Source organism: Panulirus ornatus, chromosome 41 (assembly GCF_036320965.1).
Source record: "Panulirus ornatus isolate Po-2019 chromosome 41, ASM3632096v1, whole genome shotgun sequence".
Lineage (NCBI taxonomy): Eukaryota > Metazoa > Arthropoda > Malacostraca > Decapoda > Palinuridae > Panulirus > Panulirus ornatus.
Window position 1 is genome coordinate 8,932,159 of NC_092264.1, and position 14,854 is coordinate 8,947,012.

At 41.3% G+C, this 14,854-nt stretch overlaps 1 protein-coding gene across 3 annotated transcripts in view; it reads left to right on the forward strand.

Annotated features, from left to right (window-relative positions):
- Window positions 1-14,854, forward strand: part of LOC139761662 (protein Aster-B-like) — a 293,330-nt gene that overhangs the window by 246,636 nt on the left and 31,840 nt on the right. For all 3 annotated transcript variants that reach the window (XM_071685977.1, XM_071685978.1, XM_071685979.1), the window contains exons 9-11: window positions 4,448-4,612; window positions 5,845-5,969; window positions 12,675-12,867. In XM_071685977.1, the coding sequence (XP_071542078.1) occupies window positions 4,448-4,612; window positions 5,845-5,969; window positions 12,675-12,867 (483 nt within the window). The remainder of the gene's footprint in view (window positions 1-4,447; window positions 4,613-5,844; window positions 5,970-12,674; window positions 12,868-14,854) is intronic.

A 14,854-nucleotide genomic window follows, 5' to 3' on the forward strand; every position in this document is an offset into this window, starting at 1 on the left:
ACCCTCTCACTTTGCACCCTACCTCGATCAAAACACCCTATATCTGCCACTCTATCATCAAACACATTCAACAAACCTTCAAAATACTCACTCCATCTCCTTCTCACATCACCACTACTTGATATCACCTCCCCAATTGCCCTGTTATCACCTCCCCGTTAGTCCCCTTCACTGATGTTCCCATTTGTTCCCCTGTCTTATGCATTTTATTTACCTCCTTCTAAAATATCTTTTTATTCTCCCTAAGACTTAATGATACTCTCCCTCTTTTTCACCTCTTGCACCTTTCTCTTGACCTCCTGCCTCTTTCTTTTATTTGTCTCCCAGTCATTTGCACTATTTCCCTGCAAAACTCGTCCTTATGCCTCTCTCTTCTCTTTCATTAGTAATCTTACTTCTTCATCCCTCCACTCACAACCCTTTCTGATCTGCCCATCTCCCACGCTTCTCATGCCACAAGCATCTTTTGCGCAAGCCATCACTGCTTCTCTAGATACATCCCATTCCTCCCCCAGTTGGACGATTTTTGAAGGGAAATAATGGAAATGACTGGGAGATGTATAGGAGAAAGAGGCAGGAGGTTAAGAGAAAGGTGCAAGAGGTGAAAAAGAGGGCAAATGAGAGTTGGGATGAGAGAGTATCATTAAATTTTAGGGAGAATAAAAAGATGTTTTGGAAGGAGGTAAGTAAAGTGCGTAAGACAAAGGAACTCATGGGAACAAACATCAGTGAAGGGGGCTAATGGGGAGGTGATAACAATTAGTGGTGATGTGAGAGGGAGATGGAGTGAGTATTTTGAAGGTTTGTTGAATGTGTTTGATGATAGTAGCAGATATAGGGTGTTTTGGTCGAGGTGGTGTGCAAAGTGAGAGGGTTATGGAGAATGACTTGGTAGACAGAGAAGAGGTAGTAAAAGCTTCACGGAAGATGAAAGTCGACAAGGCAGCGGGTTTGGATGGTATTGCAGTGGAATTTTTTAAAAAGGGGGTGACTGTATTTTTGACTGGTTGGTAAGGTTATTTAATATATGCATGACTCATGGTGAGGTGCCTGAGGATTGACGGAAGGCTTGCATAGTGCCATTGTATAAAGGCAAAGGGGATAAGAGTGAGTGCTCATATTTACAGAGGTATATGTTTGTTGAATGTTCCTGGGAAGTTATATGGGAGGGTATTGATTGAGAGGGTTAAGGCATGTACAGAGCATCAGATTAGGGAAGAGCAGTGTGGTTTCAGAAATGGTAGAGGATGTATGGAACATGTGTTTGCTTTGAAGAATGTATGTGAGGAATACTTAAAAAAGCAAATGGATTTGTATGTAGCATTTATGGATCTGGAGAAGGCATATAGAGTTGATAGTGATGCTCTGTGGAAAGTATTAAGAATATATGGTGTGGGAGGCAAGTTGTTAGAAGCTTTGCAAAGTTTTTATCGAGGATGTGAGGCATGTGTACGAGTAGGAAGAGAGGAAAGTGATTGGTTCTCAGTGAATGTAGGTTTGCGGCAGGTGTGCGTGATGTCTCCATGGTTGTTTAATTTGTTTATGGATGGGGTTGTTACGGAGGTGAATGCAAGAGTTTTGGAAAGAGGGGCAAGTATGCAGTCTGTTGTGGATGAGAGATATTGGGAAGTGAGTCAATTGTTGTTCGCTGATGATACAGCGCTGGTGGCTGATTCGGGTGATAAACTGCAGAAGCTGGTGACTGAGTTTGGTAAAGTGTGTGAAAGAAGAAAGCTGAGAGTAAATGTGAATAAGAGCAAGGTTATTAGGTACAGTAGAGTTGAGAGACAAGTGAACTGGGAGGTAAGTTTGAATGGAGTAAAACTAGAGGAAGTGAAGTGTTTTAGATATCTGGGAGTGGATTTGGCAGCGGATGGAACCATGGAAGCGGAAGTGAATCATAGGGTGGGGGAGAGGACGAAAGTTCTGGGAGCGTTGAAAAATTTTTGGAGGTCGAGAACGTTATCTTGGAAAGCAAAAATGGGTATGTTTTAAGGAATAGTGGTTCCAACAATGTTATATGGTTGAGAGGCATGGGCTATAGATAAGATTGTGCGGAGGAGGGTGGATGTGTTGGAAATTAAATGTTTGAGTGGTGTGAGGTGGTTTGGTCGAGTAAGTAATGAAAGGGTAAGAGAGATGTGTGGAAATATAAAGAGTGTGGTTGAGAGAGAAGAGGGTGTATTGAAATGGTTTGGGCACATGGAGAGGATGAGTGAGGAAAGATTGCCAAAGAGGATATATGTGTCAGAGGTGGAGGGAACAAGGAGAAGTGGGAGATCAAATTAGAGGCGGAAGGATGGAGTGAAAAAGATTTTGAGCGATTGGTGCCTGAACATACAGGAGGAGGAAAGGTGTGCAAGGAATAGAGTGAATTGGAATGATGTGGTATACTGGGGTGGATGTGCTGTCAATGGATTGAACTAGGGCATGTGAAACGTCTGGGGTAAACCATGGAAAGTTTTATGGATCCTGGATGTGGAGAGGGAGCTGTGGTTTTGGTGCATTACACCACAAGATAATGATCAGACATCCCTCCAGTTGCACCTCTCAGCGCATTGACATCCAAAAGTCTCTCTCTCTCCCGCCTTTCAATTAACATGTGATCCAATAATGCTCTCTGGCCATTTCTCCTACTTACATACGTATACTTATGTATATCTCTCTTTTTGACCCAGGTATTCCCAGTCACCAGTCCTTTTTCAGTACACAAATGTACAATCTTGTCACCATTTCGATTTACAGCACTGAACACCCCATGCACACCAATTATGCCCTCAACTGCCACATTACTCACCTTTGCATTCAAATCACCCATCATTATAACCTGATCTTGTGCATCAAAGCTGCTAACACACTCACTCAGCTGCTCCCAAAACACTTGCCTTATGATCTTTCTTCTCATGAGTAGGTGCATAGGCACCAATAATCATCCATCTCTCCCCATCCACTTTCAGTTTTACCCATATCAGTCTAGAGTTTACTTTCTTCCACTCTATCACATACTCCCACCACTCCTATTTCAGGAGTAGTGCTACTCCTTCCCTTGCTCTTGTCCTCTCACCAACCCCTGAATTTACTCCTTAGACATTCCCAAACCACTCTTTTCCTTTACCCTTAAGCCTCGTTTCACTCAGAGCCAAAACATCCAGGTTCCTTTCCTCAAACGTACTACCTCTCTGTCCTTTATTCTCATCTTGGTTACATCCACACACATTTAGACGCCCCACTCTGAGCCTTCGAGGAGGATTAGCACTCCCCGCATGACTCCTTCTTCTCTTTCCCCTCCCCTGTTTTCTTCTGGTCCCCCCCCCCCGTTCCTGTTCCTGTTCCCGTTCCTGTTCCCTTTAGTCGCCGTCTAGGACACACGGGGAATGCGTGGGAAGTAGTTTCTCTCCATCCCCCTTTTTTTTTTTTTCATACTCCTCACCATTTCCCGCATCAGCGAGGTAGTGTTAAGAACAGAGGACAGAGCCTTTAAGGGAATATCCTCACTTGGTCCCCTTCTCTGTTCCTTCTTTTGGAGAATTATAAATGAGAGGTGAGGATTTCCAGCCCCCTGCTCCCTCCCCTTTTAGTCGCCTGCTAGGATACGCAGGGAATACGTGGGAAGTATTCTTTCTTCCCTATCCCCAGTGATAGGCGACTAAGAGGGGTTGGGGGGCTGCAGCTCCCCTTCTTGTATTTCAATTTCTAAAAGATGGAACAGAAGAATGAGCTACGTGAGGAGTTCCTCTAAGACTCATTCCACTGCTCACAAAGGAGGTCGTGAGCATGTATGAAAGAAAGAATACATATATGTTGTTGCTGGACTTTGTCTCAAAGCTTCTTTCTCTGAATGAGTCCATCATTTCACTGCTAATGGAAATAGCACATCCTTGGAGCTACAGTAGCTCCTGGAAAGTGTTCTTGGGTAACACCAGAACTCTTTCATAGAAAGGTTTCCTTGGGTTAGTTATAAATAAGGGTTTAATCAAATGCATTTTCGCTACACAGTCAGTACCACTGACTTTCTTTAACCTAACATATAAGGTTTTGATCAAATCTATCTGTACTGTACCAGGGTTAGGATAATGAATATTAGAAAAAAGTTAGAAAAAAAATGAAGACAGTAGAAATATATGTGCTCTCTCTTATGTAGGGATACATGAATAATATTTTACAGACACTGTGGCTGATCACAAAGTGCGAAATGTAGATTAGATTCACTGTAAGGTTACAGCAAAAGAGAATGTTTGCTTAAGAGGTTTAAGCTAATGTAGATTAGATTCACTGTAAGGTTACAGCAAAAGAGAATGGTTGCTTGAGAGGTTTAAGCTAAGCCTCTGCAGTTTAGTGATGTTTGGGAAAGTTTCCCTAGGATATTAAGGTGTAAATGATAGGGCTGTCTGTTAAGTTCTGGTATGATTTTTGTTTTTTATATATTAATATGTCTGTTCTCTTTCAGGTTTATCCTCAGGAGAATCGGCGGTTTGCCCTAATCTGAGTTCTCATCACCAGGGTCGTGAAATTACCAACACAGTCTATGCTCTTCCTGTTGACACAGTTTTCACACTGCTGTTCACCAACTCCAAATTCATGTTTGATCTGTATTCAGCCAGAAAAACTTCAGGTAGGGATTGCTAATAGTTGCAGATTGACTGAAGAAGCTTGCACATTTAAAGGAGAGTAGAGAATGTTCTCTAGGGTTTAGCAACATATCTAATGCTGCGCTAGGAAGTTTAAAGATGTTACATGAAGTTACAGTAAAAGCATTCAGGGTACAGTATTAAAGAATGTTTAACTTACATGTGCATGTGTTATTTTTCCAAATGTTGATACTTTTAGTGTAGTTGAATGCGTGTGGTTGGCATAGCTGTAATCACATGCAACATGCACTTGATTCATCCTCTGATGATTGGAAAAGTATACTATGTAATCTAGTGTTTCTCTGTTTGATGTTTTACTTTTGTTCATGAAAAAAATTAATAATTTAGACATGGAAGAAAAATTGAAATATCTCAGAAACCATAGGCAGCAATTGCTGGCAATTATTTGGCTAGTAATCACTTGCTTGTGAGTGAATTGTTTGATAAGGCAGTTAGTCTAATGTATATGAATTACTGTGATCATAATGCCAGCATTTATTATGTTGTAATATTGCATGTAACCTCCAAACCACCATGATTACTGTATAAGTGGGAAAAGTGTCCAAATGAGTTTTTTGCTTGTGGGAAGAAGAGGAGCAGGAAGATAATCAGCTTGGAAGGAAAGTTAGATATTTTGAAGCATTTTTTTGCTGGTCAGTGTGGTGCTTATATCAACTCTTGGCTTGCCTTCTACTTCTATGAGAACAGTTCATGAGCATGCAACTAAAGTGAGGCAGTTGACCTTCAACATGACGCCTTTGGAAGTAACAAAGATCGTTTATACTGGAGAACATGGAGCAATTGTTGTATCTGAATGAGAAACCAGAATCACCTTAACATGCCTGTACAGTATTCACTGTACTACATTTTTCATTAAAAACAATATTCTAATGTAATGTATCAATAACTTACAGTGTGTTTTTTGTAATTTTATTCACAATTTTATGTGAAAAGTATGATAAAAATTTTCCTCTAGGAATTCCCTTTACCCTCCTGAATCGTGTGATAAAATAGATTGCAGTATACAGTGATTTTGCAGAGGTGTGTTTTCAAGAAACACATCTCCTTTGTAAATGATAGGTAAAGAGTTGTGCAGTAGTTTTGTCCTTAAAAGAGAGTGAAAATAGTTTTTCAGCTGAGAGGGTGCTTTCATCATTTAATAAGAGAGATAATGGTAAGAAATTTCTCTTTAAGTATGCAAATTATATTCTTTCAGATGTTGTTGCAAGTCCGTGGCAAAGTAACCCAGAAACAAACCAGAAGCTTCGACAAGTGACGTACACACTAACACTTCCTCCATATAGTTTTGGGCCAAAAGTTTCTCATGTCACAGAGACACAGGTTAGATCACAATGATCTTTCTATTTATGTATCTCATATGCTTACAGTACTACTCAGATGTTTGGGTTGTTTGCTTAAAAGTGTTGGAAACTCATTACTTGTGTTTTGATTTTCAGTTGAAAGTTTTACAAGTTGGTTTGACTGTAACTTAATGACTCTCCATCACAGTACAGCATGCCAAAGTGCTGCAACCCACTAACCTATAACAATACTGCACAATTTTGAAACACTGTATTTCTTCAAAAATCCTCAGTTACCTTACAAACTTCTAACAGACATGGATCAAACATACATCAACACATCACACTGTTCAACTCAACCCTTCTATTCAAATAACAATAACAAAATTAAGTAACATACAGTGAATGTAGGTTTGTGGCAGGGATGTGTGATGTCTCCATGGTTGTTTAATTTGTTTATGGATGGGGTTGTTAGGGAGGTGAATGCAAGAGTTTTGGAAAGAGGGGCAAGTATGAAGTCTGTTGGGGATGAGAGAGCTTGTGAAGTGAGTCAGTTGTTGTTCGCTGATGATACAGCGCTGGTGGCTGATCATGTGAGAAACTGCAGAAGCTGGTGACTGAGTTTGGTAAAGTGTGTGAAAGAAGAAAGTTAAGAGTAAATGTGAATAAGAGCAAGGTTATTAGGTACAGTAGGGTTGAGGGTCAAGTCAATTGGGAGGTGAGTTTGAATGGAGAAAAACTGGAGGAAGTAAAGTGTTTTAGATATCTGGGAGTGGATCTGGCAGCGGATGGAATCATGGAAGCGGAAGTGGATCATAGGATGGGGGAGGGGGCGAAAATTCTGGGAGCCTTGAAGAATGTGTGGAAGTCGAGAACATTATTTCGGAAATCAAAAATGGGTATGTTTGAAGGAATAGTGGTTCCAACAATGTTGTATGGTTGCGAGGCGTGGGCTATGGATAGAGTGGTGCGCAGGAGGATGGATGTGCTGGAAATGAGATGTTTGAGGACAATGTGTGGTGTGAGGTGGTTTGATCGAGTAAGTAACGTAAGGGTAAGAGAGATGTGTGGAAATAAAAAGAGCGTGGTTGAGAGAGCAGAAGAGGGTGTTTTGAAATGGTTTGGGCACATGGAGAGAATGAGTGAGGAAAGATTGACCAAGAGGATATATGTGTCGGAGGTGGAGGGAACGAGGAGAAGAGGGAGACCAAATTGGAGGTGGAAAGATGGAGTGAAAAAGATTTTGTGTGATCGGGGCCTGAACATGCAGGAGGGTGAAAGGAGGGCAAGGAATAGAGTGAATTGGAGCGATGTGGTATACAGGGGTTGACGTGCTGTTAGTGGATTGAATCAGGGCATGTGAAGCGTCTGGGGTAAACCATGGAAAGCTGTGTAGGTATGTATATTTGCGTGTGTGGACGTATGTATATACATGTGTATGGGGGTGGGTTGGGCCATTTCTTTCGTCTGTTTCCTTGCGCTACCTCGCAAACGCGGGAGACAGCGACAAAGCAAAAAAAAAAAAAAAAAAACAATGAATACAATACAATACAATACAATGTATTTAGGGAATCAGTGATGGATTGCGCAAAAGATGCTTGTGGCATGAGAAGAGTGGGAGGTGGGTTGATTAGAAAGGGTAGTGAGTGGTGGGATGAAGAAGTAAGATTATTAGTGAAAGAGAAGAGAGAGGCATTTGGACGATTTTTGCAGGGAAAAAATGCAATTGAGTGGGAGATGTATAAAAGAAAGAGACAGGAGGTCAAGAGAAAGGTGCAAGAGGTGAAAAAGAGGGCAAATGAGAGTTGGTGTGAGAGAGTATCATTAAATCTTAGGGAGAATAAAAAGATGGTGAGGTGCGTGAGGATTGGCGGAATGCGTGCATAGTGCCATTGTACAAAGGCAAAGGGGATAAGAGTGAGTGCTCAAATTACAGAGGTATAAGTTTGTTGAGTATTCCTGGCAAATTATATGGGAGGGTATTGATTGAGAGGGTGAAGGCATGTACAGAGCATCAGATTGGGGAAGAGCAGTGTGGTTTCAGAAGTGGTAGAGGATGTGTGGATCAGGTGTTTGCTTTGAAGAATGTATGTGAGAAATACTTAGATAAGCAAATGGATTTGTATGTAGCATTTATGGATCTGGAGAAGGCATATGATAGAGTTGATAGAGATGCTCTGTGGAAGGTATTAAGAATATATGGTGTGGGAGGCAAGTTGTTAGAAGCAGTGAAAAGTTTTTATCGAGGATGTAAGGCATGTGTACGTGTAGGAAGAGAGGAAAGTGATTGGTTCTCAGTGAATGTAGGTTTGCGGCAGGGGTGTGTGATGTCTCCATGGTTGTTTAATTTGTTTATGGATGGGGTTGTTAGGGAGGTGAATGCAAGAGTTTTGGAAAGAGGAGCAAGTATGAAGTCAGTTGGGGATGAGAGAGCTTGGGAAGTGAGTCAGTTGTTGTTCGCTGATGATACAGCGCTGGTGGCTGATTCATGTGAGAAACTGCAGAAGCTGGTGACTGAGTTTGGTAAAGTGTGTGAAAGAAGAAAGTTAAGAGTAAATGTGAATAAGAGCAAGGTTATTAGGTACAGTAGGGTTGAGGGTCAAGTCAATTGGGAGGTGAGTTTGAATGGAGAAAAACTGGAGGAAGTGAAGTGTTTTAGATATCTGGGAGTGGATCTGGCAGCGGATGGAACCATGGAAGCGGAAGTGGATCATAGGGTGGGGGAGGGGGCGAAAATTCTGGGAGCCTTGAAGAATGTGTGGAAGTCGAGAACATTATCTCGGAAAGCAAAAATGGGTATGTTTGAAGGAATAGTGGTTCCAACAATGTTGTATGGTTGCGAGGCGTGGACTATGGATAGAGTTGTGCGCAGGAGGATGGATGTGCTGGAAATGAGATGTTTGAGGACAATGTGTGGTGTGAGGTGGTTTGATCGAGTAAGTAACGTAAGGGTAAGAGAGATGTGTGGAAATAAAAAGAGCGTAGTTGAGAGAGCAGAAGAGGGTGTTTTGAAATGGTTTGGTCACATGGAGAGAATGAGTGAGGAAAGATTGACCAAGAGGATATATGTGTCGGAGGTGGAGGGAATGAGGAGAAGAGGGAGACCAAATTGGAGGTGGAAAGATGGAGTGAAAAAGATTTTGTGTGATCGGGGCCTGAACATGCAGGAGGGTGAAAGGAGGGCAAAGAATAGAGTGAATTGGAGCGATGTGGTATACCTTGGTTGACTTGCTGTCAGTGGATTGAATCAAGGCATGTGTATGGGGGTGGGTTGGGCCATTTCTTTCGTCTGTTTCCTTGCGCTACCTCGCAAACGCGGGAGACAGCGACAAAGCAAAAAAAAAAAAAGAAAAAAAAAGTTCTGGGGGGAGGTAAATAAAGTGCGTAAGACAAGGGAGCAAATGGGAACTTCAGTGAAGGGCGCAAATGGGGAGGTGATAACAAGTATTGGTGATGTGAGAAGGAGATGGAGTGAGTATTTTGAAGGTTTGTTGAATGTGTTTGATGATAGAGTGGCAGATATAGGGTGTTTTGGTCGAGGTGGTGTGCAAAGTGAGAGGGTTAGGGAAAATGATTTGGTAAACAGAGAAGAGGTAGTAAAAGCTTTGCTGAAGATGAAAGCCGGCAAGGCAGTAGGTTTGGATGGTATTGCAGTGGAATTTATTAAAAAAGGGGGTGACTGTATTGTTGACTGGTTGGTAAGGTTATTTAATGTATGTATGACTCATGGTGAGGTGCCTGAGGATTGGTGGAATGCTTGCATAGTGCCATTGTACAAAGGCAAAGGGGATAAGAGTGAGTGCTCAAATTACAGAGGTATAAGTTTGTTGAGTATTCCTGGTAAATTATATGGGAGGGTATTGATTGAGAGGGTGAAGGCATGTACAGAGCATCAGATTGGGGAAGAGCAGTGTGGTTTCAGAAGTGGTAGAGGATGTGTGGATTAGGTGTTTGCTTTGAAGAATGTATGTGAGAAATACTTAGAAAAGCAAATGGATTTGTATGTAGCATTTATGGATCTGGAGAAGGCATATGAAGGTATTAAGAATATATGGTGTGGGAGGCAAGTTGTTAGAAGCAGTGAAAAGTTTCTATCGAGGATGTAAGGCATGTGTACGTGTAGGAAGAGAGGAAAGTGATTGGTTCTCAGTGAATGTAGGTTTGCGGCAGGGGTGTGTGATGTCTCCATGGTTGTTTAATTTGTTTATGGATGGGGTTGTTAGGGAAGTGAATGCAAGAGTTTTGGAAAGAGGAGCAAGTATGAAGTCTGTTGTGGATGAGAGAGCTTGGGAAGTGAGTCAGTCGTTGTTCGCTGATGATACAGTGCTGGTGGCTGATTCATGTGAGAAACTGCAGAAGCTGGTGACTGAGTTTGGTAAAATGTGTGAAAGAAGAAAGTTAAGAGTAAATGTGAATAAGAGCAAGGTTATTAGGTACAGTAGGGTTGAGGGTCAAGTCAATTGGGAGGTAAGTTTGAATGGAGAAAAACTGGAGGAAGTAAAGTGTTTTAGATATCTGGGAGTGGATCTGGCAGCGGATGGAACCATGGAAGCGGAAGTGGATCATAGGGTGGGGGAGGGGGCGAAAATCCTGGGAGCCTTGAAGAATGTGTGGAAGTCGAGAACATTATCTCGGAAAGCAAAAATGGGTATGTTTGAAGGAATAGTGGTTCCAACAATGTTGTATGGTTGCGAGGCGTGGGCTATGGATAGAGTTGTGTGCAGGAGGGTGGATGTGCTGGAAATGAGATGTTTGAGGACAGTGTGTGTTGTGAGGTGGTTTGATCGAGTAAGTAACGTAAGGGTAAGAGCAATAAAATGAGCGTGGTTGAGAGAGCAGAAGAAGGTATTTTGAAATGGTTTGGGCACATGGAGAGAATGAGTGAGGAAAGATTGACCAAGAGGATATATGTGTCAGAGGTGGAGGGAACGAGGAGAAGTGGGAGACCAAATTGGAGGTGGAAAGATGGAGTGAAAAAGATTTTGTGTGATCGAGGCCTGAACATGCAGGAGGGTGAAAGGAGGGCAAGGAATAGAGTGAATTTGATCGATGTGGTATACCGGGGTTGACGTGCTGTCAGTGGATTGAATCAGGGCATGTGAAGGGTCTGGGGTAAACCATGGAAAGCTGTGTAGGTATGTATATTTGCGTGTGTGGACGTGTATGTATATACATGTGTATGGGGGTGGGTTGGGCCATTTCTTTCGTCTGTTTCCTTGCGCTACCTTGCAAACGCGGGAGACAGTGGCAAAAAAAAAAAAAAAAATGAATACAGTCAAAAGTCAGTTAACTACACATCAGATAACTACCAGAATCAAGTTTCAGAATTTTGTGAACTCTAAGCAATGTGTTTTTTTCTTATTAATTTGGATCCATGTACATCAAAAAAGAGACATCAGAAAATATAATTATATACCCAGTCTTCTAGCAATTAAGAGATGTACTGCAATTGCTGTAGGGCATTTCAGTCTTTAGCCACTCTTATTGTTGGGCAAAGAAGGTCAGTATGTACAATGATACAGTCATTTGTCATGACCATAAAAAACACAATGGTGGTTTTTCTGCTTGAGCTAATGAACACATTGTTTTTATCTCCCATTTTGCTTTCAGAATAAGCTCTATGAAGCATAAAACACAGACAAGTGGATATTGTAAACAGAAACGTATTATATTAAACATAGTGGATAAATTATCAGTAGTAGTTAGTTGGCAGCCGCCAACCAGGGAGGTATATTGGTGTTACTACATGCAGGAGAAATTATCAATAGCAGTTGGTTGTAAGCCATTGACCATGGAGGTGTATTGCTGGTACTACCTGCCTGGGTATTGAAAGAGTTAGTGATGGCGGTTTAGTGAGCCAGCACTTCAGTGGTTGTCAAGTTGCACTCATCTGACCCAGGGAATGGTCTTTTCTTTCTGCCTCACCCTCACATGGACTGCTAACATTCTGTCCACTAACATACATTATCTCCAAGTCACACGTAACACTCCTCACACGACTCATTCTTTATAATTCTAGATTTTCCTGCACTATGTGTTTGCCCTGCCTTTTGGCAAAATAATAGGAGCAGTAGATAGTAGTAGTAGTTAGGAACATTAAAAGTGAGCTTTAGTTAGAAGCAGTAGGTAGGAACATCAGAGCAGAGCATAAGCTGAAAGTAGTAGGTGGGAACATCAGGCAGGGACATTGGGTAGACACATTAGAAGTCGGTAGGGACATTAGGTAGGAGCCTCTGAAAACACTGCACTAGATTTGCCCTCTGCCAGTGGCCTGAGAAGACTAAGAAGTGACACTGGAGTTCATAAGTCATGGAAACTCTTTTGCCATGGCCACCCCATTGAGGGAGTTCCCGAAGGAAATGGACATCAGAGATATAAATAGATAGATATATAGACAGGTCATAAGATATATAGATAGATAGCTTAGCAGGGATGAAGAAAGTGCATCTTCATTGGAATCAGTATCCATACTGATTTTGATTTACACAAGCAAAAGAATGGCCTTATGATGTTTTATAGTGAGTGTGAGGCTTGCCATAATGCTAAGGCCTGTTTTCTTTGCTTTGCAGAAAAATTATTACAATGCTGATCTTTCTCCATTTTTCCCTTTTTAGTGGTTTGTGGTCTTGCAGAGTGTAGAATACCTAATGATACAGTGACACAGTTAGAAAACATCTTCCTGTTATGAAAGCTTTTTCTGTTTGTTGCCATACTATTTATTTATTGACTGATTTTTTTCCTTCAGGTTGTATCTCCATTCAGCAAACATGGTGAAATATACACAGTTGATGCTGAAGCTTGTAATGCAGGTATCCCATATGCAGACTCTTTCTTTGTCTCAAATCACTGGTGCCTGACGCGTGAATCTGCCACAGAAACAAGACTTAGTGTGTGGTCCCAGGTGAAGTACAAGAAGAATATGTGGGGCTTTATGAAAGGTAAAACTTTTGTTCATAAGTGTACCATCAATTTTGGTTTACTTCAAAAGATGTAGTAATGTATCGTATATAGTCATGAATTCATCCTCTGATACAAAGTGTGAGCTTTGGTATTTTTCATGAAAATTTTACCCTGATGATTCATGGCTTAGCACACTTGACTATATTATTATTATGTTATCATGAAGAGCCCCCAATTTATGTTGGGTTTATAATCTTGGAAAATATGTTACAAGTCAGGGCATCATAAACTGAGCAATTGAAACTCATCATATAAGGGGGATTACATTACTGAGCAAAATTTTTTGTGGATCTTGTTTTGAGATATGGAATATTTATGAAACAACATAGCTGAAAAACATCGTGCCATGGTTTCTTGTTGTTCAGTGTGGATGACTTGTAATATTGTACATAAAAGCTAAGCATTGAAATTTTGCTGTCATGATTAAGACAAAAAATGTCTTAGAATTCTCTGTTTCCAGTATAGAATATAGGAAATACATGTACAGGTGTGAGTATTTTGAAGGTTTGTTGAATGTGTTTGATGATAGAGTGGCAGATATAGGGTGCTTTGGTCGAGGTGGTGTGCAAAGTGAGAGGATTAGGGAGAATGATTTGGTAAACAGAAGAGGTAGTAAAAGTTTTGCGGAAGATGAAAGCCGGCAAGGCTGTGGGTTTGGATGGTATTGCAGTGGAATTTATGATAAAAGGGGGTGACTGTAATGTTGACTGGTTGGTAAGGTTATTTAATGTATGTATGACTCATGGTGAAGTGTCTGAGGATTGGCAGAATGCTTGCATAGTGCCATTGTACAAATGCAAAGGGGATAAAAGTGAGTGCTCAAATTACAGATGTATAAGTTTGTTCAGTATTCCTGGGAAATTATATGGGAGGGTATTGATTGAGAGGGTGAAGGCATGTACAGAGCATCAGATTGGGGAAGAGCAGTGTGGTTTCAGAAGTGGTAGAGGATGTGTGGATCAGGTGTTTGCTTTGAAGAATGTATGTGAGAAATACTTAGAAAAGCAAATGGATTTGTATGTAGCATTTATGGATCTGGAGAAAGCATATGATAGAGTTGATAGAGATGCTCTGTGGAAGGTATTAAGAATATATGGTGTGGGAGGCAAGTTGTTAGAAGCAGTGAAAAGTTTTTATTGAGGATGTAAGGCATGTGTACATGTAGGAAGAGAGGAAAGTGATTGGTTCTCAGTGAATGTTGGTTTGCGGCAGGGGTGTGTGATGTCTCCATGGTTGTTTAATTTGTTTATGGATGGGGTTGTTGGGGAAGTGAATGTAAGGGTTTTGGAAAGAGGGGCAAGTAAGCAGTCTGTTGTGGATGAGAGAGCTTGGGAAGTGAGTCAGTTGTTCTTCGCTGATGATACAGTGCTGGTGGCTGATTCGTGTGAGAAACTGCAGAAGCTGGTGACTGAGTTTGGTAAAGTATGTGAAAGAAGAGAGCTGAGAGTAAATGTGAATAAGAGCAAGGTTATTAGGTACAGTAAGGTTGAGGGACAAGTCAATTGGGAGGTAAGATTGAATAGAGAAAAACTGGAGCAAGCGAAGTGTTTTAGATATCTGGAAGTGGATTTGGCAGCAGATGGAACCATGGAAGCGGAAGTGAATCATAGGGTGAGGGAGGGGGCGAAAGTTCAGGGAGCGTTGAAGAATGTTTGGAAGTCGAGAACATTATCTCGGAAAGCAAAAATGGGTAAGTTTGAAGGAATAGTGTTTCCAACAATGTTTATGGTTGCGAGGCAGTGGGCTATGGATAGAGTTGTGCGGAGGAGGGTGGATGTGCTGGAAATGAGATGCTTGAGGACAATATGTAGTGTGAGATGGTTTGATCGAGTAAGTTATGAAGTTATAATGGGGTAAGAGAGATATGTGGTAATAAAAAGAGTGTGGTTGAGAGAGTAGAAGAGGGTGTTTTGAAATGGTTTGGTCATATGGAGAGAATGAGTGAGGAAAGATTGACCAAGAAGA